Source organism: Protopterus annectens, chromosome 11.part0 (assembly GCF_019279795.1).
Source record: "Protopterus annectens isolate FY-2018-M chromosome 11.part0, PAN1.0, whole genome shotgun sequence".
NCBI classification, from domain to species: Eukaryota; Metazoa; Chordata; order Ceratodontiformes; family Protopteridae; genus Protopterus; species Protopterus annectens.
The window spans coordinates 986,345,166-986,373,055 of NC_056745.1; the positions used below are offsets into that span (position 1 = coordinate 986,345,166).

At 35.6% G+C, this 27,890-nt stretch overlaps 1 protein-coding gene across 2 annotated transcripts in view; it reads right to left on the bottom strand.

Annotated features, from left to right (window-relative positions):
- ITIH2 (inter-alpha-trypsin inhibitor heavy chain 2) overlaps positions 1-27,890 on the bottom strand; it is a 519,026-nt gene that overhangs the window by 306,200 nt on the left and 184,936 nt on the right. For both annotated transcript variants that reach the window (XM_044088359.1, XM_044088358.1), the window contains exons 13-14: positions 17,443-17,625; positions 5,399-5,538 (exon numbers count right to left, since the gene is read on the bottom strand). In XM_044088359.1, the coding sequence (XP_043944294.1) occupies positions 5,399-5,538; positions 17,443-17,625 (323 nt within the window). The remainder of the gene's footprint in view (positions 1-5,398; positions 5,539-17,442; positions 17,626-27,890) is intronic.

Genomic DNA, 27,890 nt, shown 5'->3' on the forward strand with positions numbered 1-27,890 from the left:
TGTTCGTTTATTCACCTTCCTGATTGTAATAACCTGATTGTATTAAATTATATTCCTTGTATAATACAGCACCACTTGTTAGAATGTGTTTTAAAGTCATAGTTTTGAACAGTCTTCTAGTAATCAATGAAACAAAATGTTGTTGTTGTGTCTTTCGGCTTTTTCTGTTAGGGGTCACCGCAGCAGAACTCCGGTCTGCTAATGATTGAATAATTACACAATTTCAACTTCCTTATTTTTAAAAACTTGATTCAAATATATAATTACATACAATACTTATACAATATAAAATGCATTCATTTAATCCGGGGTTTGTGGTGGCATCTAAACAAATTTGCTATTGATCTATCCACCATTTCTAGAATTGCAAATTTAAAACTGATGACATTATCTAACTTCATTTATGAATGAAGTCATTTTGATGTTTGTAGTTTTTACCTGTTTTGTATACAACCTGTGGGTATAATCCAACTATATTACCTACATCTTCCATATTAAATTTCCTTAACTGAATTACTATACATGCTATACATAATCACACATACTTTTCTTTCTGATGTTTTACTTGTCCTATTACTAAATCCTTCATATCCTAATAGTGGGTAATATTTCTTGCCCCATTGTAACTTAACATACTGGACCACATCATCTAACATTTTTGGGATATCCTCTTTTCATAAATGATTCATGTATATACTCTAATTCTTTTGTCATTAGCTCTACTGTGGATGACATCTGCTCTCACACACTGTCCCTTCACAATATTTTTAAATATGTGTGGGGATGGCAACTTCCAAAATGAATGTAGTCGTTGGAGTGGGTCTGTTTCCTGTATAATTTAGATATAAATCTTTCCCCATTATTACTTATGGATGTATCTAAATATGCAATTCCCTTTTCTTCTACTGTGTGTGTGAATTTTAAGAATTCTGTGGTGTTATTAATATATTGTATAAATTCGGTTATGGTTTCCTTCTTACCTTTCCAAATTATAAATAAATCATCTAAAAACGTGTATATAAGATGATGTTTTTATAGTACTCACTGGGAAACAAGAATAATTCCTCCCATTCCAACATAACAAGGTTGGCGTAAGTTGTAATTGTGTAATTATTCCATTAAGTTTATAGATTTGGCGCCAAATTGAGTATATAAGTGATATGAATGGTTTTATTTGTTGGTTCTGATGAAGTCTGACGTGAACAGATGAAAGCGCTAAACCTGTTTCTATTTTCCAGTTTATTGTAATTTGTATGACAGCAGCAGCATGCTAGTGTGGAATAAAATCCTTTATTTTACATCAGTGTTTTGGATACGTTTTGTACAGCAGGAGAACAGCTGTAATAGATTGTGTGAACTGAGCCCTGTTCGAGCTAGAAGCAGCAGTTATCGGCATCGTTTCTTTTGTGGTTCTTACTCTCTTTGCTTCAATGATTGGTAGTTGATTTTTATGTGCCGAGTTACCAGCCCTGACGCACAACCTTCAACGAAGGTATGCCCATTCATGCATGTCTCCACGCAGAAGACGCTCTAGCTGAGAATCAATCCGGACAGCGTCTGACTGTGAGGCGACATGAAACAAAATGTATGAACCAATAATGACAAAACTACCCATTTCAGAAAATGTCAACTATAAAAGGCCACTCAAACGTTTGTCATTACAATCCACCAGTATCAGTAAACATGCAAAATCTCTACAAAAGTAAGTCATCTAAATAATTCCACATTAAAGGGATCTGTAACTAATGAAGAGGTTTCTGCTAGCAAACAACTTTATATTTCATTGTTTCATCTACAAATAAAGTACCTGTTGCCCTTGAAGAATAAATTGCCTATGTTACATTAAAAAAATAATTAGCTCATAATATTGCAATGGGGAATGGATGGCAAACTGATAACAGGTTCATAGTTACTAGGTAACTCCTCAAAGGAGGATATTCACAGGAATGCAGCATCCACTCCCTTTAAAGTACAACACAGTACAGTATCAGTGATCTATCTGCATACTGTGGGAGTAGAACCCACAGCCTTCTGCATCAAAAGCAAGTATACTACCAGTTGTGCTACTAACAATGCAAACAACATATTATAAGCAGCACTAAACATCGGTGGTGGTGCTGCGGTAGCGTTGTCGCCTCACAGTAAGACGTTGCCCTGCTCGATTCTCAGCTAGAGCGTCTTCTGTGTGGAGACATGCAAGAATGGGCGTACCTTCATTGAAGGTTGTGCGTCAGGGCTGGCAACCCAGCACGTAAAAATCTACTGCCAATCATTAGCGTACCGGAGTTCCGCTGTGGCGACCCCTAACCGGAAAAAGCCGAAAGACACAACAACTAAACATCTCTTCCCCCTGAAGCGCTCAGCTCATTGTATAATCCACTTGACACTCAACTAAATCTCTCAAATTCTCAGCACAAGAAATCTGGAAAAAGCCAAAATTTATTGGTGGGGGGGTAAAGGCCCAAAACCAAGGACACACTTTAAATAGTGCTTGTATAATCTTAGAAAGTTGCTAAAATAAAGTGTTTTGTGTTATCATGTGTTTCCTGAAAGATAAGAAGACTAAAAATTCATTATTTAGTGAATTCAGTTCTCACTGATTTGCCAGAAAATTACAAATTTTAATAGGAACAGACCAAAAAGTATGACCCAAACATTCTGTGAAAATCTGGACAGTAGAAAGCTATGGACTCAACTCCCTGAATCACAAGTGGTGGTATGGTTAGAGAATTTAGGCTCTTGCTTCTTGTACCTAAGGTACAGGGTTGGAGCCTGAGTAACACTAACCACCAGGTATGCCTAATTGGGGCATTCACACACACACACACACACACACACACACACACACACACACACACACACACACACACACACACACACACAATCAGCAGGTATGGCAAATACACACAATCAGCACTGGGCAGCAGGCATGGCAGCAATGATCAGAGCAACACTCAAAAGTCTCTGGCAGCAATAATCAACACAGAGCAAATAAAAGAACAAAACTCTCCTTACTGACATGACTCCAACAGAAACAGTGGCAGCGGAACTCCTGAAACTCTCTTTACGGACAGCTAGTTTAGTTTGTTTAACTTCCATGTGCAAATCTATGTTAGCGTGCAACACATGGGTCTTCCTTTAACTTCTGATCCCCTGGCAATCATTAGAGTGAAAACTGAACTTTATTAATTTTTCCTGGCAGGTCTTGCAGCTGTAAAAGTGCTCTATGGTTCCGGCCCCCGTGTACAGAGAAGAAAGTCAATAAGCCTTCTCAATGTCAATTTCTTTTTACAGAAAAATCCGAGTGAATCAGAAGATGTTTCCTTCATGAAATAGCCTATTTCAACCTTCAGTCTAATTCTGGGATCTATATCATTTGCAATTTTCTTTTTACAGACATTATCTTTTAATTTAACCAACTTGTGGTCATTTTTTAGTAAACTTTCCAAAAAAAATAGAGAAATTGTTCCCTCACCACCTTCTTTTTTCACTGGAAGGAAAATGTCATCATTCTGCATAATAACTGTCTCAAATGTCCTTCAATATCCAGGTTATGTAGAAAACTACACAATTCAACCACAATGTTTTTTAGCCTTGACAACATTATATCTAATAAAGGCTCCAGGGTTGGAGCAAATGTAATTGTTTTCTAAGCTCTCTGCAAGTCTGTCTTCTTCAGTCATCTTTACTACCGTATTGTCTAAAACAAATGTGAGTTTCCAATCAATTCCATAATTAATTCATGAATTTCTTTGCCTCTCTTCAGAGATATCTCACATAGACCTAATAAACTATATTCTAATCAATTTTTGGTAACCTTATACAAAAAGAAACTGCAAAAATTATGCTATATTATACAATTGTATTGGGTATAACTGGAACATATGTTTTTCTTCCTGAAACTTAATGAAATTTCCCATTTTGTCAATTGTTTTGATGACTTGCTCGTTAAATATTATTAATGAGTCCAAGGAGAACCAAAGCTATAGAAAATAGATGGACTTAATCAATAACTGCACCACAACACCATAGGGAGCACAAACAGCTATGCAAGTGACAGAAGTATGTTTTGGGGTGGCAAAAAGCATCCACTTATTTTTCTGGCCTGTAGGCATGTTATTTGATCATTATTGCTTGCATATCTGATGATTCTTTACTAGAAATTATTTGTGCTCTTTTTACCTGTGGCATATCTTGGCTTTTTTCTGCACATCCTACAGTTATTTTCTATGATCCACAGTGGTTTAGTTTACATAGAAAATATATATGTTATATCCACATGCACAGTATTATAAAATAAAGAAATATAGTTTAAATTGTAAAACGTGAAGTATGCTTTAGCATATATGCATATTTTTATACAACACTACTATATCTCATCATTTGCACCATTAAAGGAGATGCAAAACTTTCCAGAGGTTGAAGACCAGCAATCGTTGTTATTGGCATGCTGTTGAGACCATCTATTGCAGACGAGTTGCATAAAGAAAAGGAAATAAAAGTAAATATACACTTTATTTCTATCAGCAGTGCAGGTTTATGAATGATGTGTAGTTGACTAAAAATACAGAAAAGCAATGAGTAGTTTGGGTACTGGGGTGCCCATGTGCCAGTCTGTCAACATCCATTGCCAAGTAATGCTTGTTCTGTGGGAATCAAAATGACTAGTCTGCATTAATATGTGTAATTATGTTTCATTTTGCACATGTTCCATAAAATATAATAATGTGATCTTTTCTTGTTTGTTTTGGGACATGAACTACCTTTTCTTAACTGAAAAAACATTAGAATAAGAAGGTGGCCTTTGGAATGAATAGCAAGGCAACTTCTGAGGGATGACTCTATAATAGTAAATATAGATCTGTAAATTAAAATGCCATTATTTTGCATGCACTTTTGAAAACATTGGGTGAGCGATGAGCATTGTATACCCAGGGAATCTATCTGTAAATGTGAAATGCTTCCAAGCTGGCTCTGCTGTAGTGAAACAACAGTGGAATAGCTAAATGAAAGGGCTGATAGCAGAAAGGTATTATTCACAGATAGAAAAGCATAAAGAATCAAAGCTAGGTACTAATCCTAGCACTAGCAATGCTTCTGCAGAAGTTAGAAATTGGAGAAAATTAAACTAATTATAGTTAATTTCAAAATATCACTATTTTTAAAGCACAACACTACACATCATTTTTAGAAGTATTTCTATTGTGTGTCACTGAATTCATGTTTTTTCTAGATTACTTAGATGTGGTTTTAAAAAATGCAGCTCCTAGATTATAAATGAAGATTGCGCTTAGTCATACAATAACCATATGCATTCTGTTATACTCTTATGCTTCCTAAGGCCACAAGTTATGTTTGTGTAAAATGATAATAATCTTCCTGTAGTGCTCTGTTTTACCTCTCGACTAGGAGTTGCTTTATGGTAAGGAATGCCCAGAACTGCTTGGCAAAATCTTTAAAAACATATTTCTGCTGAGTCCACGTATCATCCAGCACCAGATCATCTGCATTTACATCAAAGGATAATTGCATTTGACTCTGCAAGATGAAAAATAAAATGCATCATACAACCAATATGTCTTAATGAAATGTATGTCGAGAGCCGTCACAAATAGGTTGTTTTAAAAGACATGAAAATAATTAAAATCATGTTTATTTACAAACATAGCACTTGTCTATGTTGCAACATATTTTTTCACTGAAATTTGAGCTTGCCAGCAACAGATATGGTAAAACACACACTGTATACTATAACCTTTTCTACAAAACACTTGCCATCACCACAGTTAACATTAACAACAGCCTACAAAGCACTATCATACAGTTGTGATCATTTGTCTCCTCTTACCTATTCATTATTACTCTACTTACATTTTCTTTTTTTGTTTGTTTCCCTTAAATTTACTACATACACATTCGAAATGAATTAAACAATTAATGTAAAAACTGATCCACTTATAAATTAAAGATGCAGCCTCTTCAAAATCCACTCATTTAAATGATGTGATGGACAACAATTATTGTTTCCAAAAATATGGGATCTAAATCAGAGAGATACAAGCATAGCATTTCAAAAATGTTACTTTTCGGCCAGCATTAAGTCATAGAGGGATAAAGCATAGCCCAGAACACCTTGCAAAGTGTCCCAAGAAGTGGAGAAAGAAAATACCAGATGTTGAACTAAGCAGTCGTGGCCAAGTCATTCACCTTTGGAAGAGGAAGGTAAAGCAGCCCAGTTTTGTAGTGGCCTCTGTTAAAGGCTGAAGTAAATGCATCATCAGCAGGAAGGACAGTGGTGTGGCTTGGTATGGACCATCAGTACAGAGGACTGTAGTGGAAGATGGCATATATGGACGCATGCATCTGTTCCCACTTTGGTGGTATGCATGTCAGATCCACAAGGGATGAGGTTAGAATAGTTATGTAAAAAATCTCAAGTACTTCCCCAGCCTGTGATAGCTGAGGTCTGTCATGAAATACAGGAAGCTCTGGGTGTGCATGGACTCTTGAGCCATTGCGCTGAAGGTGATCTTGTTGATTCAAGATGAGGAATAGAATCAAGCAGCTTTCTAGACTGCATAGAAAATGATTTCTCTGACTTGCTCTAGTGTAAACTTAAGGCCTATTGAGACTGATTACCGGCATGCATGAGTAAAAAAATACACAAAAATTATGTTTTTCATTTCAGACATTTTGAACAAAGGAACAAGCAAAATACTTCATTATTATACACAAACAAGCATATTCCTTTTCACACAGCACTAGGGACCTTGGAAGTAAACATAATAATAATTAGGAAGGTCAGTCGGAATCAATACCTGATGTTTGGTTCATAGGTTCATAGGTTCATAGGTTGGTACTAGGCTATCAGCCCTAGGGCCTATACAAGCCTAGCCATAACAATTCCCTGGCTATTTCTTCCCACATTATTTACTTTCCTGGACCCCTGTCTAGCAGGGTGACTGACGTGATCCCTGTGGTGAATTTCCTTTCTCCCATCCAATCGTCAAGGTTCCTCTTGAAGAGGTCCAAAGAGGCACTCTGCTTGACATGTATGGGCAATCTATTCCAGAGTCTGGGGAGTCTCTGGGTCAGGAACCTATCCTTCTAGCATGTTTTGTTTATTGTGATGACAAGGTTTAGATCCCTGGAGCATGTAGCTCTGAGGGATTGGGATTTCTTTAAGTGTAGCATGTCCAACAGCTCTGGGTTTGATATGGCCTTGTATGTTAAGCAGAGATTGCCTCTGAGTAGACAATATGCGACAGAGTATAGCTGGAATTTTTTAAGGTGGTCAGCGTAGGGCATCTGCTTTAGGCCTGTGATTCTTTTAGTGAGGTATTTCTGAGGCCTTTCCAGTTGTTGCAGATGTCTTGAGAGGTACATACCAAATGGGGCGTTGTATTCTATAATGGGTCTAATGAGGGATGAGTACAGTGGGACAATGACCTCCTTTTTTCTGGATGAAAAGCCCTTCATGATGAGGTGTGCCACATAGAAGGATTTCCTGACTGCTGTGGCGATGTGGTTATCGAAGGTGAGACCACTGTCCACCTGTGTCCCTAAGTCTCTTATCACACTTTCTGTGTTTAGTGTACTGCCACCTATATGGTAATTCATGGATACATGTTTTTTCCCAAAGGGGATAACAATACATTTCTTGGCATTGAGCTTGAGCCCATGGCTCTGGCACCAAGCATCTGTTTCTGTAAGGCCCTTTGTAGAGTATCCACATCATTTGGGGATTCAATAATGGCTCCCAGTTTGCAGTCATCTGCAAACTTTGTTAGCCAGAGTCCCTTAGTGTTGACCTGTACTTCAGAGAAGTAGATGCCAAACAAGAGCAGCCCCAGGACTGAACCCTGAGGTACTCCACTTGTCACTTGTCTGGAGCTGGATTTGGAGTCTGCTACTTTTACAGTGTGGATTCTATCAGTAAGCCATTTAGCAACCCATTGGGTGACATAGGGATTAATGCCCAACTTAGTAAGTTTATCTATGATTACAGAGTAGGGGATGGTGTCAAAGGCCTTGGCAAGGTCTAGATAGGCTGTGTGGACCACCTTACCCTTGTCCATGGCTCTGGAGACTGATTCAAAGAAGTCAATCAGGTTCAGAAGACAAGATCGGCCCTTCACAAACCCAAACTGGGTGGGGTCCAGTGTTTGAAGGTTGCCAATGTCTTTGTTTATAAGTTCCATGATAATACGCTTCATGGCCTTGCAGATAAGGCTTGTCCGACTGATGGGATGGTAGTTTCCGGGATCCAAGGTGGAGCGCCCCTTGTGGATTGGGATAACTGTAGCTCTGCGCCACTCAGTGGGCATGAAACCTGAGGTGAGGCTATGATTAAACATGACACTTAGGTGAGGTGCCAGTTCATATTGTAGTTCATGTAGTACACAGCCCGGGATGTCATCTGGTCCCATGGATGCTGTATTCTTGGCTTTAGAGAGTGCGTTTTGTACCTGTGTGGCCATTATTACTGGAATTTGTCAATCTTCCGGTATTGAGATGGGCCATTTAGGGGTTGGGAGGGGGGTGAAGTTGGCACTGAATCGATCTGCCAGGATATTGGCAATATCCTTTAGATCAGTATATTTAATGCCATTATGTTTTAGCTCAGAGCAGATCTGAGCATTGCCATTTAGATTCTTGACATAGTTATAGAATGCTTTGTGGTTGTCTTTGGAATCTTTGGCAATTTTATTTTCGTAACTAGCTTTGGAGGATTTTATGAGGCATCTCAGTTTCTTACTGAGGCTAGTAAGGGAGTGTTTTGCATCCTGGGATTTTCCTCTTTTCTGCAACAGTTTCTTCCTTTTGTTGTAAAGTTTGTTTATGGCAGGGGACCACCAGATTGGCTTCCTTTTTTTGGATGAGAGCATTTTGGTTCTATTTGGGATGGCACGATTCATGCATGAGTGGATGTGCTTGTACAGTGCCATAGTGTAGGATTCAGCAGTTGAACTTTCAGTTGCCGTCTGCATGGGTGTCATGAAGTTTGTCACTTCTGACTTGAGCAGCATGAAGTTGGCTTTGGAGAAGTTTTTTATGGTGGTTTCTTTACTGGGGGGGTGGGGGTGGGATGTGAATGTTAAGGGTGATTAGCTTATGGTCAGACCTGACTAACGAGGGGGTGACCATAGGTATGGAGCATTGATTTCCTATGTTGGTAATGACCAGGTCTAGGATATTGGAGCCCCTGGTGGGACTATGGATTAGTGGCCTAGGCTTGAATGATTCCATTTCATTAAAACCTGTTCTAAAGGTGTTGGGACATGAGTAGTTTTCCCAGTATATATTAATGGCAGGGTATTATTAAATATTACCAAATTAATTGTCTATTATTAATATTTAGTTATTTAGAAAGGTGTAGTGAGAATCTTGGGGTATGGTGGGGATCTGTAGCAAGCAACAATTTTTTTTTGCAGTCTACTGTTAGTTAGTTGCACTTGGGAATTTCAGACAGACACATTTGTGTTGGCTAACTAGCCTGGTGGGTGGAATATCCTTTGGTGAATTGACCTCCTCCTCCTCCTTTAGTGTTTGTCCTGGTTTGATGGCGCGAAAGTTGTGTGTAAGAGTTATAGCCTGGTTAGGGGGTGCTCTCTGGAGCCTTGAACCAGGTCTCAGTTACTGCACAGATATCGATGTTCTCATTTTTTTTTGCAGTGCCTAGAGAGTGCATTTTGAGGTTTTTCTAGCAACTACATTTACATATATATACCTATTACAGTGGTGGTTTTGTTTTGAAGTTTGCCTAAAAAGCACTATGGGGTGTGGCGAGAGCCCCAGTAAAGTAACCCAGGGGTGACAGGTGTGAGGTGCATCTGGCAAAGCATCATGCATGGTCTCATCATCATCATCATCCCAGACAGATACTACTGGATCCTTGAATGACAATGACCAAGCTGCCAATTGTTAGTCAATCATTTTATCATTATATATATTTATATATCTCTTCAAAGGCAGGATGGCAGGGCTAGGGGGGCTACCTCATACCTGCCTGGGCCACATGATCTGGCTGAGAGCTCTCTTTTTCATGTTGTCCAGGAGGGTACATCTCAAGTCATTTCACTTCACTCCAGCATGGACAATGAGCATGTCATATTTGTGAGTACTGACTGTACTGCATGTGCACTTGCATGCATTATTGATGACAAATTGAATTATTATCATAATCATGCATCATCATCATCATCAAGCAAAAGAAACTATAAACAACAACCAATATTTATTATTTTCATCTACATTAATACTAATGTGGACAGATTGATAAATTGTTGTTATACAATGTCTCAATATAGGTTCTTGTCTAGTGTTGAAATATAAAGCTCTAAATATTGAAAGAGTGAATGCACATACTTGTCTTCATTTACATTAAAAATTTTATATACTGAAAGACTGACATATGGGTTACTCTTTTAATATAAGCATGCATCAGTAGTAATGAGGCAATATATAAAATATCCATAAATTAATGGATTTCTTTCTGATTGTCATAAATGTGAAGAATAGTTAAGTATTTCTGTCCTTGTGTTGGCCTTCTTTAAACAGTATTATAAATGCATCGATCCAGCCTTTTGGTTACGTGATAAAAGGTCTGGATATGCTTGTGCGTTGGTATGTAGGGCATAATGTGCATGTATTCTCAGAATATTTGATTAAAATAAGGCACTTTTAACATATAAGCACTTAGATGAATGTATACAAAATAGAAGAAAATGAAATAAATTTAATAGATATGGGAAGAATTATAAATTATAAAAAACTTAAAATGTGAAGGGTGTATTAATATACTGCAGAGTTTCTTTAAAAAATATCTAGAGCATAATGTCCTTAATGAACATCTGTGGTCAAAACTATAATTATAAAATTAAAGGTATAACTGTTATAATCTCCTAGAGCACAATGTGTCAAGCAATTTTGATAAAAAGAAATGACATAAGATAATTCATGAGACATTATTGAAAAGTCTATTTGTATATTATATATATATATATATACATATATATATATATATATATATATATATATATAAAGAAATAGAGAGAGAATGAAGAGAAATGGTGGTTGAAAGAATATCACTGATGCTGAATTAAACTGCTCATCTACATTTATTTATTGTTATTTACTGCTTGCAACTGTTATACTACCATACTCTTAATGAGAAACTACCTCCTGTACATAGTTTAAAGTAATGTTTCACCATCTGTATTCACATAATATATGTATCTGATATTTGTACTGATGCATGTGTATATCATAACATCAAGTTCTTTAACATCTAATGTTATTATATCGAACCCTTGTGACCTGAGGACTGTTTTTTGAATGGTTGTATGCTGCCTTCGATTTTTGTTTGTTCTTTGGTTTGTTATATATATATATATATATATATATATATATATATATATATAATTTATGGTGTTATTATTTGTATGGATATATAAGTGTACTGCAATCATATGTCTATTTATGTATTTGACTTGGTGCTGTTGTTCACTTATTGTGAAGCTTTTGTCCCCCGGGCCTCCACTGAAAATGGACTCATTCCTGCCTAGTGGACCAGCCTGGTAAACAAATACAAATAAATAAATAAATAAATAATATTATATCTCTAATAAACTAAAATGTACTTCAATAATAAAAAACAAAAAATGGAATGGACACTCCACAATGAACTTCAATGCACGTCAACAAATTTTAATGTAATAAAACCACAGACTGAATGCTTTCATCTTAAACATGAAGTCTTCATCAGAGTTACAGTCTGCCATTAAAAAAATACATAAATGCAATTCATTCAATTAAATTTGAATTAGAAGAATAAATTATGATGTCACTCAGCTACCAAGTGCAATTTCTTAAAGAACCAGACCTGAAACATCTAGCTGTGTTACATAGACTAAATAATGAAACACAGCTAAATCAATCACATGCACAGTTGTACACTGAAAAATGTGTTGAAAGTGAAGTAAAAATGAATCAGCCTGAGGTAGTATTTCATAGACGCTTTGTGGATGATCTTTTTATTTTGTGGGACGGCACTGAAGTATCCCTTAAAAATTTTTTAGAACGCATTAACTGTTCCAGCACATTTCTTAAGTTTACTATGACTTTTTCTAGGAATTTGATTAACTTTTTGGATGTTATGATCAGTAAAACAAATGGTAACATAGTAACTAAGATTTTTCATAAAACATGTCACTGTCCAGCTTTTTTACATCGCACCAGCATGCATAATCCTAGAGTGTTTAGCAACATAGTGAAAGGCCAAGCACTCAGACTGGCCAGGCTTTGTAATGAAGACCACACATTAAATATAGAATTACAAAAACTTAAAATGGATTTTCTAGCTAGGGTCTATTTAGATATGGAGGTTGAAAACATATGTAAACATGTTATTAACAACAGGAGAACTATTGCCAAACCTTATTTTTCCAGCAGTAATAATAAAAGCACAATACAACATAAGGACAATAACAAATTAGGTTTTGTCTTGCCTTATGGTACAAACTTTGATAGAATTAAAGGAGCTATAGACAGTTGCTGGGATATCCTATTGGTTGACGATAAGACCAAAGAATTGTTAGGTAATAAACCAAGGTTTATTTTCAGTAATAATAAAACATTGAAACAACAACTTTGTTATCGTAATAGAATAGGCAAGTGTATAGGATCATGTGAAGCTCCTAGATTTACAGGTACTAGAAAATGTAATAGTTGTAAACAATGTATATACATAGATGAGTCCAGATTCTATAGACATCCTGAAACAAGACGCCTGTGGCAGCTGAGGGTTAATGGCTCCTGTAGTACCAAGAATCTTGTATATGTGGCTTATTGCAAAATCTGTTACTGTTATTACATTGGTAAAACGAATCGGACGCTTCGTGAGAGGATTAGAGATCACTACTATAGTATAGCCAGGAAGGAGGAATATAATGCCCTGGCAAAACATGTTATGAAGTATGGTGAATCACATGTTTTTATGTTTCAAATCCTTCAAATACAGTATGTAAATCTTAGCTTGGGTAACATAACGAATGATACTGAATATGCTGAGATAGAATGGATCTTCAGGCTAGGAGCACATCGTGGCCTAGGCTTGAATGATTCCATTTCATTAAAACCTGTTCTAAAAGCGAGGGCATTGAGGTAATTTAGTATATATTAATAGGCTATTATTAAATATTACCTAATCAATTGTCTATTATCAATATTTAGTTATCTATAGCAACTACATATACACATATATATTTATTTTGTGGTTTTGTTTTAAATCTACATGTATATATATATTTTTGTATATCAAATTAGGTATTTATATTTACGTACATATAGGTCTTATAATGTACTCATTTAATAATTTATACAGGTATTAATAGTTATATATTTTTAAAATTTATTAATATAACTAGTTCTTATTTATATATGTATAATTTAATATAGAACTTTAAGCTTTGTATTTGAAATGTGTTTGATAAATATATAGTAAATGAACAGTTAATTAATTTAGACTGTTGTAGAATATTAAACAGTGTTATAAAATGTTAGATGCCACCTTAACACGGTAGTTACCCATGGTCCATTTACTTCAGATTATCAAATGTGAGATGTTACCCCAGTATAGAAGTTACTGATGGTCCATTTATTAATTGTTTACTTGAAACGAGACCATATTTTAGAGGGATACTAGCTTTAAATTCATTTTATGTGTTATTAAGCACTAGCGCTTTAAATTGTATGTTCTTGGTTAATTGATTAATCAAGTATTTTAAATATCTTATATATATAAGTGAGTTGTTTTATCTGTTATTTGATACGTCTGATGAAGCGGGAAAGCCCGTGAAAGCGCTTACGTTTTATGTTCTGCTTTGCTGTTACTGTGCATTAAATCAAGTTATTTTTAACATCGCTTTGTGGATTTATTTGAAGCTGGTGACCTGAGGACTGTTTTTTGAATCGTCGGTTGTATGCTGCCTTTCGCTACTGGATTTTTTGCAATTTGTTCTTTGGTTTGGGTTGTTTGTGTGGTGATATATATATAAATATATATATATATATATATATATATATATATATAATTTATGGTGTTATTATTTGTATGGATATATAAGTGTACTGCAATCATATGTCTATTTATGTATTTGACTTGGTGCTGTTGTTCACTTATTATGAAGCTTTTGTCCCCCGGGCCTCCACTGAAAATGGACTCATTCCTGCCCAGTGGACCAGCCTGGTAAACAAATACAAATAAATAAATAAATAATATTATGTCTCTAATAAACTAAAATGTACTTCAATAATAAAAAACAAAAAGTGGAATGGACACTCCACAATGAACTTCAATGCACGTCAACAAATTTTAATGTAATAAAACCACAGACTGAATGCTTTCATCTTAAACATGAAGTCTTCATCAGAGTTACAGTCTGCCATTAAAAAAATACATAAATGCAATTCATTCAATTAAATTTGAATTAGAAGAATAAATTATGATGTCACTCAGCTACCAAGTGCAATTTCATAAAGAACCAGACCTGAAACATCTAGCTGTGTTACATAGAATAAATAATGAAACACAGCTAAATCAATCACATGCACAGTTGTACATTGAAAAATGTGTTGAAAGTGAAGTAAAAAATCACACTAAAGCTGCTTTCATATTTCAAATGCTAGAAAGAGAAACTCCATCATTAATGTCTGGAGCAGCTGCATTCAGTCTGAGTTGCCAAGTTAGTTCTTTGAATGCAAGTTGTGTGTCTAAGTTCCCACTAAAGTTTGTTACAATTATACTGCCCATAATGAAGAACAGGAATTTTTTTGTATTTTTGGCAATATAAAGTATTTTTGTTTAACTTTAAAAAAAGCAAATTAAAAACTGAAGCACAGACAGCAGTTACCATTCACTATAATTTACAAATGAGCTTTGTACTTATAAAATCTACCCCCAAACAACACAGCCCATGTCAGTGTGCATCTTTGAAATGAAATGTGTTCTTATTAGAACAAAAACAATAATATAATAATGAAAGAAAATATTAATTGCAACTAGCCAGTTAGAAACAACCTTACGAGCAAAAGTGAGTATATTCTATCTAAAGTAATTAAAATAAACTAAATAAAAATATCTCAACTATAAAACTGTAACATAATCCCTACTAAATAATAAGATGAATTCATTAAGTAAATGTTGCTTTGAAAAACTTGATTAAAATTTATAAAATTTATCTCAGAAGTAGATATCAAAGCCCTTCATGAGGCACTTCATTCTTATAGACCGATGCCAACTGTCAACAATTACTATATATTAGAGTCTTAAGTAGTTAATGCATCTAACAGATGTTGATGGGAAATGCTACTTTAACATTAAAACACAGAAAATTAATAAAAGGAATATATGAGGATGGGGTTTGTTTGATACTCAAAATATCTTGCACTGTAGGATGGGGGAACTTGGTTCATGGTGTCTGTGACATTGATACCCCAACACTTTTTATTTCTGCACATCCTAAACTATGTTAGCACAAATTCATTAGTGTATCATGCAGATGTTATATATAATAAGTTACAATTTATTTCTATTATTTAATATACTTGATTTAGTGTTGGTGTGCATATATTATAGGTATGTCATAAATAATGCATTGGATTTCAGTACTGCTTTCAATAAAGTAAAGTAACCCCCTATGTTTTCAATCACAGTTGTCATTTGAACATGATTACAGGCAACAATGAACCTATCATCATGGATACCTGTTAAGAGTCAGAGTATATTACACGTATCATCTGTATTTACATCTTCTTTATATTAGTTAATAGCCTGTGGGAATTTGCCCAGATTTGGTTTTGAGTTGATGTCCTTGGTGTTATACATTTTCTTTCTTTCTCCTTAATTTACCTGCCTTCCTGCCCACTACTGTTAGTACAAGTACTTCCTCTCCACTGCTGTCTTTCCTCTTACTTCAACCTCCATTCTGTGTTTAACATTCTTTAAAGTTCTTTGCAGTCTTTTTTTTGCACAATTTATGGTACTACCTGAACTCCTTCATTATTATTTACATCTGTGTCACTTTCTACTTTTTATTTTCCTGCTAATTTCTTCCAGGCCCACTATGAAACTTCCTCCCAACTGACTCTGTAAAGATGCATATTTCTGTGCACAACTCTCTGTGCTTATAGGTTTTATCTTTTCTTTTTACACATAATTGACATTTTATCCTATATCTCATTATTTTTTTTTTCATACTGCTGCTTGTATATCTACTATAGAGAACCCAGTTCTAGGTTTGAGTTTCCTGCACTCACAGGCTCCTGATGGCCACATTTGGGACAAGGATTTAACCAGCTCACCCTGTCATATGTAAATTAGCTCACCAGAAATGATCCAGAAACATCTCCCCCATACAAAGCCTAAGATGTTGGTTTTACAAGGGAAGCACTCCACTGCAGACCCAGTTTAAATATACTAACTCTAAATTTGCACAACAACGGGAAAAGGAGACGCATCTAAATAGGATGAACAGAGTACATGGTATAATCTGCAGTCTCATGGATGATGTGTAGTAACAGAAAATGCAGTCGTCAAGGAAACAAGAACTGTAGGAAACAGGAAAGGATAGATAGGGACTGAGAATTCAGAAATGGAAGCTATGTAACACCCGGAGTTTCAGGTCAGGAAAGTGGTATTTCATTCCATTTTTTTAGCAATGTTAAATCATTGTTCCTGATGATAAAGGATCTCAACACACAATAGAATGTATACAAAACACATGTGTGTATCTAGAGGTAGTGTTTTGTTTTTTGTTTTTTTTGTTCTAGACTTGATTAGTCCTACTACTAATTATCAGGGCCTGTTAAGGGGTTAGTCAGCAGAGGTAGGTTAAATGCCAAATCATCATCAGACTCCAAACTTCAGTTTTCCAGAGATGCGATTGAACAATATATTTTATTATCATTTAGCAGTAAATGAACATTTCACTAAAAGCCTATACCTTTCTGCATTTTTGCCCCAGAGTCATTTTACCCCACTTGTGACATCTAAAATATTTTTAAGAAAACTGATTTTGCTTCATACACCGTGAACATCAGTGGCCTGGTAGAAATATGAATGCAAACAGAAAAGGTCTCTATCCCTAGATCCTACTTAGCAAAATATATGATTAATAAGAAACACAAATAACTAGATTTTACTCCTTTAATTCATAACTTGCAGTTAATTTTGTTATGGTGATGCCACTGGCAGAAATTTGAAAAGTATAGCAAAGTTATATTGTGAATATGATTCTTTACCTGTAATTCTACTGAGTTGTATAGCAGTACAAAATGATAAAGAGTTATTCCTTAGGTTCATGATAATATGTGCAGATTTTCTTAAAGTGTAGTATTTTAAAAAAAATCTCTAAAATCCATACATAAAAGAATGATACTTACTGAGTTTGCAGTAACAATAACTGGTATGCTGGTCACATTAGAGGACAGTTTTCCTGCAACAACAATCTCTGAACCACTGAAAAACCTGTTGAAGCAGTTCTGTGTGACATCTGTGTATGTGTCTGGTGAGTAGTGAAACTCAACGCCTTGGAGCAATGGAGTGGCTACCTGAGAATAGAAATTCTGCAACACAAATGAAAGATATCAGAGTCAGTACCAGTACAACTGTAATAAACACTACTGCCAAGCTGCTGAAACAAGACAAAATCAATGCAGATAAAGAAACTTTCCTACCTATACCTGAAAAAGGCATTGATTACCCTGTGTAGTTTCTAGGAAATCTACTTTAGTAAAAATTTAATTTGTTTTTTATATTTTACTATTTTGTCAAATGTGTTTACATGTGCAGCACACTGATTAAAAAAACAATTGCAGGCTTAGCACAGGTCAGAATGGTATTGTTCTCCGTATATAACTGGTATACTTCAGTCTGCACATTGTGTTCTAGAAAAAGTCTGTCATTGTCATAAATAACTGAATGATGGATTAAACCAGGTGCCACTCAGATTAATCATATACTTCCCCAACTAAAATAGCTTATCAATGCCATGCCAGTAAAATTAATGGATGGAAAAGCATTCTTTCCCCACAAAAGAAAATCTTCAAATGCATGCTAAAACCTAAAGCTCCATGCAAAACAAGCATGGCCAAACTTAACTATCAAAAATCAAAGATGCAAACATTAACATTCTAGCTGTTATTATAGCTTGGCTCCTTCCTAAAGTTATCTGAAAAAATTTTAAGTCACAGCTTCTTGACATTTTAGAAAGCAACAAACATTGCAAAAACTTAATAATCCGGGGAGTCTGGCAGACTGTAACATTAGCCTCCTAACTCTCAAAAGCGCAGACATTGAAGACTGCCTAACTAACCACATAGTCAGCTTGTTAATAAATTATCAAACTTAATTTCCCACTGGCAGCCACTCTCTGCTATATCTTCGTATTAGCAGTATTCATACCATAATCATAAAAAATAAGATATCCAACCTCCCTCCATGTGTGATCACTTCCCAGTAATTTTGACATACAAATGTCAAATAAAAAGCTTCCACCATCATTAACAAATTTCTTATCTAAACCAAAGCAGAGCATCAAAGGACTGCAAAATGAACTTAAAATCAGAACTCTCACTAATTGAGCAAAACCCTTCAACTGTTGCTAACACTTTCAATAATATACTAGTCACTTCCCAAAAATCTCAAGACTCCTAAAACTCTCAAACAACCAATGGCTCACTAAACAGTTAAACTCTATGTACAAATTACAAGACAAAGCATAGTGGCAATTGAAAATCACAGCATCAGTAGAATTCAGAAATAAATTCATTCTGATAGAAATTTGCTAAAGAAAGCTATAAGGCAGCACAAGGTAAACTTCCTCTGTGCTTCGCAGTTCTCACTCTGTGTCAATCAGATGAAATTCAGGAATCAAACTTATAAACTAAAAGGATGACCCTTTAGAAGAGGGACTCTATTATTACACAATTAGATTAAATAAATCTATAATATTTTTCCAGGAGAGTTCTTCACATTACCCCCACTAACTCAAAGGGATAAAATCCTTTCAACTCAACAAGTGAAAGTTTTGTAAATTCACTCATTTTACTTTAAAAGAATTAAATCAAAAGCTATCGCTACTGTTTTATAGAAAATCCAGATGCCTCTAATGGAGCTGATGGTTTTCATATGTGGTTTATCATACTTTGTCTGGATTGTATCCATAACCCACAGAAATGGCTCCCAGTTGAAATGTCAGCACTCAAAATCCTGAGTGCTGACAAGCTGTAAAAAAAAAAAAGACCAGAAACACAGGAGAAGAGCAAATCTCAAAAATCGCTCTTCTCCTTTAAACTCTCCACCCATACCCCCTGAACTTATATATATATATATATATATATATCAACTCTTCGGTCATTCAGTTTCTGTATTTTGGGACTCATTCTAGTAGGTCCCGACATTTTAAATGGTTACCACTAAAATACCTATACAAACCATACCTCACCAAGAACACAACACCAGATCAATAGAAAATAGCTTTAGTAAAACCTCTACATAAAACTCCTAATTCCAGTAATGCTAATGACTTCAAATGCATCTCGATGTTACCAGCTATATTCAAGCTATCTTCCCCTATTCAGTACCTGGCTAGTGAAACATAACTATACTTAACACTAATAAAAAAGACAGTATTCTTTGCTACATCCCAGAAACTTGTTAAAACCTCAACATACTGGACCATTGTCTATGATAGCAACAAACTTATAAAAACAGTCCAGCAATCCAAAACTGATTAGACCCTTCACTCAGCTTTCACCACTGCATCCAAATTGCCAAGATCAAAAACAACAATCACCTTTTCTGTGCTAAAAAGATATCCCACCTTCACACCCTGGCTGGAGTACTTGCAATACCGAAAGGAATCTTTCTTCCTCAACTTAAATAAAGATTACCAATTATTGTTGCCACAACAGAAAGGAATCTACCATCACTAAAAAAGATATTAGATGATAGACATTTCACTAACTGGTGCATGCTTTACGAAGCAAACGTTCATTGCTGAACAATAGTTTTAGTAGCCAGCTGAAAGTAGTTTATTCCTTTTTTCTTACTAAAACTGTTTTGATTGTTATTTTTGCTTATCACTGAATACGGATTTATGTTAATACTTTTGAAGCATAGGCCTTCCATCGAATACATAAATGTATACTACCCATAGAGAAATATTCTTTTACAATACCCACTCCTCGATTTGTAATGAATGACTGCACAGTTGAAGAATGTGTGCCTTCTTGTTCAGATACTACATGACTGTTGTGCTTTCTGTTTGCAGTAAGACAGTTCCTGGTTGAAAGACTGTGGGAAAAGTTTAATTTCCAAACATATTGACCACAGCTAGGTGCTCAAACCCCCCTGAACTTAATAGACTGTCAGTACTGTCCTCATGCATAGTCCAAGGCAACTATTGTTAATAGTTTCAGAAAGTAAAGAGGAAACATGGGTTTCCCCTTGAACAAGTTCTTTGAAACCATCCATCAGGCTAGATCTCTGGCATGACTTCATTATTCACAAGGAGAATCTGTCTGAAATGTTGAAGAGACTGCTTTTACATTCAATTTGATTCCACTAAGTTCTTCTTATGTGCAGTTTTGCAGGTAGGATCATAGTTATGCAATTGTCATGTGTCTGTTATGAATGGGTTCAGTAAAACCCATTACTTACTTTGTACTGTGGAGTTAAAACCTTTTAGTGCAAAGTGTGTTTATTTTGTGTTGTGGAAGGACCACCTTGTAGTATAGATTTTCAGTGATGGTGCCTTAGAAATTTGTTTTGAAATAACATGATTTCTTTATGATGAACATGATTCCCAAATTCTGGAAAATGTTTCAAACAAAATGCCAGTTCTTCATCAACACTGTATTGAATCTGCTACTAAAAGTATGTAAAAACACATAGAAGAACAAATGTCTACCCTTTGCTTTTGCCAGAGCAACTACTTGCCCTGTACTTTGTAAATGCTGTTAATGTTATACTAAACACTAAAAGATGGGTTGAAAGTGCTGTTGTTTCATTTTAAAAAATAATTATTATGATATAGGTTGATCCACTTACACAGATAGACACTTTTTATATCCATAGTTGTAGTCTTTATCCAGTTATCACATGAGATCATTACTAGAACAGAAATATTGTCAATTAATCTGAACTTCTGGGTTTTTGCTAATTTTTTCAGAGATGCAAGACTAATACATGGTAAGAATAATTTTCATGATGACAGAAAATGTGGAATTTCTTAGCCTTCTAGGTGAATTAGTAACTTTTCAATTACCCTCTTTTTGACGTAGGTGCTATATTTGCTCCAAAGCCAGATTCATGGAACTTAGGGGAGTTCCTGGGATACATTTTATAAAGGATAGGGGAGTGATTTCTGTGGCATGTCTTGTGGATATTACTTTTGTCAACTAATTGTCTCTTATCCATACTTTCCATTTGAGAATAGAAATAAACAAGGTTATACCTAAAGCAGAAATAGCTGAGATGGTATCACCATACTCAGTATAATATGTGAGGAGTGGATCAACAGCAGTTTTAACACCCTATCTTCTCCACCTCAGAATGCTATCTGGTTCTTTAGGAGCTGAAGTTGAGGTACTAGATCCTTCAAACAAACTTAATGCGGAGATTTAACAGAATGCCATGAAATAAAATGAGCTGTAATAATTGAGGTTCTTCAGATGTAAACCATTTCAAATGTTCATATACCAAATGTTTGTCACTGATGATACAACCACTGAAGGCTGTGTTACCTTCATTAGTTACCCTTGGTTAGTTTTGACTGATTATTTATTATTTTTTTAGCCATTGAGATTAGCAAGGCTATGTGTTGATCAGAGGCAAATGTTACCATCAAAGTTATCACATTTTGCCCATGGATAATGGATTTATGAATTTTTTGGTAAGACTCTAAAAATCACAAAGGCTATCAGCAGAGATCTGCTACTTTCTTAATAAAGAAAAGTTCAGTAACATTATAGCCAGTTAGGAGGTCTACAGTACTGTTTTATTTCTTCTTGTCAAGATCTGCCATTTTCTTAATAAAGAAAGTTCAGTAACATTATAGCCAGTTAGTAGGTTTACAGTACCTTTTTATTTTCTTTTAAACTAGACCATAAAGTTTGTGAACACCGATCTTTGCCACTTCATAAATTTAATTCCATTCACCTTCCTCATAAACAAATCTATTAATTTTATTTTATAAACTCTCTGGGCTCCCTTGTACATGGATGATGATGTTCATTCTCTTTTAGTTGTTGGCGACCACAGCTGTATATTTCATTCTCTTTTAGTTGTGAAATGCTCTTAGAGTAAGTTTCAAGGGTGGCTGGGGGACTTTGGCCATTTAAGTGCTTTCATCAAAACTTGACAATGTATTTTGTACACGATGAATATGACTACCACAATTTTATCTCATACGAGAGTGAGATAGAATCATATTAGTATGACAGAAAAAAGAACAAAGAAAGTGGAGTGGTGGATGAACATCCATAGAGTTTAAAAGTATGTCTGATTACTGGTATGTTATCTGGCATTGCTAGTGATCTACAGGCTCTAAACATATTGCAAAGAGCCATCAAAACCATATATCAGTTATCAGGAGATATATGGACGTGGTAGAAAGTAAAATGCAAGTGAAAGAGCAAAGAATAGTGGACTGTAGAAGAAAATGGAAAATACAAAAAAGAATATATAATATTCAAGATGGAAGAATAATATGAAGTAAACAGATCAGGATATGTGAATCTGCACATTATAGGCAACCCAGAGAGATAGAGAATAAGGTAAGAACATTTTAAAGACATATATATATATATATATATATATATATATATATATATATATATAATATAACATATACAGAGGATTTTGGAGATACCCAAAGATGTGAATCTGCATTTTGACTGGGTGCCCAGAGTACATCAACTGTCACAAATAAAACAGTGGCCTTGTCATATGCTCTGCTATTGCCACACCTTTGTAAACAATGGGATGAATCATGGAAGCAAAGAGAAGAAGGAAAATACTAACAATTAAAATGCGAAAAATATTACAGGTTTTTGCAGAGTATCTCTATGTCCAAAGTAAATATTAGATTGCAGCTGGAGGAGAAATGAAGAACTAATGGACACAGGCACGGACAGCATTTACATCGACATTTAAGGGAACCATTAGTGAGACTGGCGAGGAAGGGAAATAGTTTATCTAGGAAGATCTCAGGCTCAAGAATCATAACTAAGAGGAGGCTGCAAGAGAACATGACAAAATGGAGTATCAAGACTAGTACTGGCATTTTGCTAGTCAAATCAGTTTCACATCTAATCTACTAGAGGTGGCTTGACAGAAATACCTAAGTGGAGAAGAGGTACAAAGTACCTACACAGAAAGAGGCAAGCAGGAAGAGACAGCACTGAGAGAATGGGAAATGCCACAACCAATCAGCTCCAAGCTGCTCATGTGGCATATAGAGGTAAAGCCCTGAGTGTTTATATCACGCTATTGAAAGATGAAAATAGCAAATGCTATTACATCGAACCTAATATATCTAAACCACAAAATATCGAACATTCAGAACAGCAAATTTTTTTCCCATGGAAAAATTCACTATTCAGAAACACATACACACAACACAAGCACACCAAAAAAACAGCAATCCACACACATACCCTTAAAATCCTACATCTAACCCTACACTAAACTGTACATACACTACTATCTATCCACTTACCTTAACCCAAACCATAACCCTAAGGTCCGTCACTATCGCACACTCACCTAACCTGCACCCACTTACCTGAACCTGACCCGTACCTTTTCACCACAGCGCTGAAAATAGCAAAGCAACAGAACCGGCCAACTGAATTCTTTCCCTAGGAAAAAATTTGGTGTTCTGCAGCTTCGCTATTTCTAGCGTTCGCTGAATAGGGGGTTGATATTAGAACATTCAAAGTTTTAAAACTTTGATGTTCTGATATAGACCCAAGCCCTGACAATGGCCCAGCTGACAAGGGTTTGATTAGCAGCTTAGACAACAGACAGAGGAGCAAGGGAGGGTTGGGTATGCCATTCCTGGAAGTGGGGGACGGTGGTTGTGTGGGCATTTCCTACAGTGATTCCTAGTGAAAACTGGGAACATTGTGCTGGGGGGTGTGCTTGTGCTGAGGAGTGTGGTCCTAATGGGGAAAAAGGTTAGTGGGCATGGATGACCTGGCACTGGAGAAGGGAGTTACAGTGCATGCCATCATTGCATGTTCAACCCACAAATGACACCACAGGGGTGCAATGTCAGCAGAGAGTAATGAGGTAGGCCCAAAAAGTGAGAAAAAACAGCTGATCATAACAGCTGAGACCCCAGGATGCCCTTAGATTGCATAATTTGCCTCAACTACTTCATAGTAAGTCTGGGGCAGGAAATTGGGAGCTGGTAGTCCAGGTGTGGATGAAAGGCACTGGGTTGGAAAGCCACAGGATGAAACAGGGAGCATAAGATGCATGAAAAAAAAACAAGCAGCACCATGTGAGAAGGGCAAGAAAACATTCAGAAGATTCAAGGAGCAATTAAAAGTAGGTTATTTGAGTGTATTGGTAAGAAGGGTGCTGAAGAGGCCAATAACTAAGGAGAAAAGTGGACATAGAATTAGAAAGCGGAATAGCCATTTAGAATAAAAGAGGGGAGAAAGAGGCCAGGATAGCTGGTTAGAAGTGCCAGTAAATGATATATGGGAGAGTAATACAAAGAAAGAAAAACACATTAGGAGAAGGCAAAATGCATAAGGCTAGGTTTTGTTAGTTGAAGAAACTGAAGTACTGGAAAGGAATCTAGAGAGAAAGTGAAGACGGGAAGAGAAGAAGGAATGGAAAAATGAAGGTTAAAAGTAGAAGTAAATAAATAAGTAATTTAATGCTTGCTATGTTAGCGGAAGTGGTTAGCCAAAAAGAAAAAAAGAAGAGCAAAATAAAATAAAATAAAGGCTTTAATATGAAAGAAGAAACATAACTGAGACAAATCATTTGTCCTCCTAGGAAGAAAAAAGGAATTTTAGTAGAATATGGGTGATGTGAAGATGGTGAAACCAGAAGGAACAACCACTTCAGAGTTCTGTTGGTTTAGTGATTTACTGTGAATTGCTTTGCACACTGAGAACTTCATTAGCTTCATAATGACAGAAATGGATTGTAAGATGGGCAAGATGAGAGATGATGAAAAAGAAAAGACAAATCAAATGAGTGAAGACATGGAGTTTTAAGTAGGTGTGGAGGGTGTGGAGCATGGCCACGGGTATGAAAAACCTAAGTACATGCTGTCCACATGCAGAGGGCAGATGAATGTCAAAGAAGATTCAGTGGTAAGAAAACAATAAAAGGGTAGAGAGGATACTTGGAACATGAAGAAGAGACCAGAAGTTGGAAAGAAGGGAAAAGGGAGAACATAGCAAAGTAATGAATAGAGCAAACAGGTGATAGAATAAAGAAGAAGAGGTGGCAAAAATAGAATTCTGAAATTCCCTATCAAGGATTGATATCAGAATATAGGCAAAGGAAAATAAATAGGTGTATCTTACGTGAAAGACCGGTACTTGTAGAGCTTTTAGTAGAATGTAGAACAGAAGCTGCTGTTTAAAAAGAAATAATTAGTAGAACATACAAAATTTTGCATGATAACTATAACAATCAGAGGATGTTATACAGGATTGGGAAGAGAGATTGGATAAGCAATCCACAAAAAACAAAGGGGGATATATGTTTGTCTCCCAAATATGCAACAAAGTCTAAAAGATTTAGGATCTTTGCTTGGAAGTGCTTACATAGGTAATTTTGTATCCCAAGTAGAGTTCAAAAAAAGTTTTCCACAGGTAGACAGCAAATGTTGGAGGTGTGATGAGGAAGAAAGTGATAATTGTAAACATATTTTCTGGGAGTGTAATGAATTGGCAGACAGATTCCCCTGCAGACTAATCTGTCAGAAATACTGGGTGAGCAAACTGGTTTAACTAAGGAAATATTTTTTTGAGATGTGATACAGAATCGGAATTTCTTAGACATAGTAAGGCCTTGCTAAGTCTAACTATGGTGGGTGACAAAAAAAGCAATTACTAGAAAATGGAAATCAAAGTCTAAACCAACTGTATTAGAAGTGATGAATATAGCAACAGACAGAAAACAACTGGAATTAGGATGTTTAGAAAAGGGTAGGAGCCAATTACATAGAAAAAAAATGGGAGTTGTAGAAATAACACATAGAGGAGGAATGAGGTTTAAAAGAAGACATGATATGAATGAGTTATGTAATGTTTGACTGACAATGAGTGGATAGATTATAAGCAATGTATAATGTTTGCAACTAAAATTGTCATTATAGCTTCTAACCTGTAAAATTTGCAACTAAAATTATATTAATATGGTTTGTTTTCATTTATATAAATGTATGATTGCCTGTGTCATACATGATAATTTTATAAAGATGTTTCTTGTTTAAAAAAATAGAATACTGAAAGAAAATATGTAAGAAATTAGTATAAGTGGAACGAAAAAGAAGAAAAAGTGTGCAGGGTACGATAAAAAGCAGTGGAAGACTAAAAGTGAATTAGAAAATCCCTGGAATTCTAATGAGGTATATGAGACAAGGAAAAAGAGAAAGAAATTGAGGGGCCATGCAGAAATGGACTCTATAATCAACAGTTATAATAAAGGAATAAGAAACAGGGCAGAACAATGTGCAATCAGTCCCAGTCTACAATGGATGATCTTATCGCTGCCCAGTGGGCAATACTTTCATCTTCCGCAAAACACAAATGTGAAGTATTTGCAGAAGGGTTGCATTCTTTTGCATTGATGTGGCTCTCTTGCATAACATCCCCAATTTCTAAACCTAATACTTTTGAGGTTGCTCCAACTTGACGAAAAGGAAAACACATGAATTTCTTTTCTCTGAGTTAGTGCAGCCTTGGAGGTATTATATTCAGTGATTGGTGGTATAGAGGCAGAGTCTTCATATTAGGAGTACAGATACCAAACATCACAGGAAAAGAAAAGTTTTAAAATTAGGTTTGCAAAGCTACTTATTGCTGCATTCAGCAGGTTGATGTTTAGTGAATTCAGTTTCAATAAATCAAAGCAGGCCCAAATAAACATCCTGTGAAACTGAGTCAGACAGAGAAATTATAAACACAATAAAGGACAGAGGGAGATAAAACAGTGGACAAACGTTTCAGTGAGTATTAACTCCATGTGCTGAAATGTAGAAGTAGTTGTATGAAAAGGAATGAAGGATTTGTTTGTGGGATACAAGAAAACTATCAAAACTGAAAAGAGATTATAGAAGGGATTGAAATGGCAAGGGCAGTAGTACTTTGGTGAAAAATTGGTGAAAAATTCTGAATAGATAGATGACAAAGAAGAAAAAGGTAAGATGTTTAAGCTTTAGCTATGGACATTGCACAAAGGCTAATATCAGAGAGTGGAGGGTAGAGAAGGGATACACCAGGACTATCACAGGAATGTGTTATAATAATAATTAAGGGAAACATTTAGAAAGATGGAAAGATAAGACTCAATAAAAAGAATCCCATACAGGGAAAGAACAAAGGGGGGAAAGAACTATACAGAAAAGTAAGAGAGTTAATAGACATTGCACCTGTATATAGTATATGAGCTGAAATAGTAATAGAATATGAACAATAATATATGAGTGAAAATGACTTATGCAGATGAATGGAAATGAGGAGCAAAAATGTAAAAAGGAATATGATATATATATATATATATATATGTGTGTGTGTGTGTGTGTGTGTGTGTGTGTGTGTGTGTGTGTGTGTGTGTGTAATACTGTGATGAA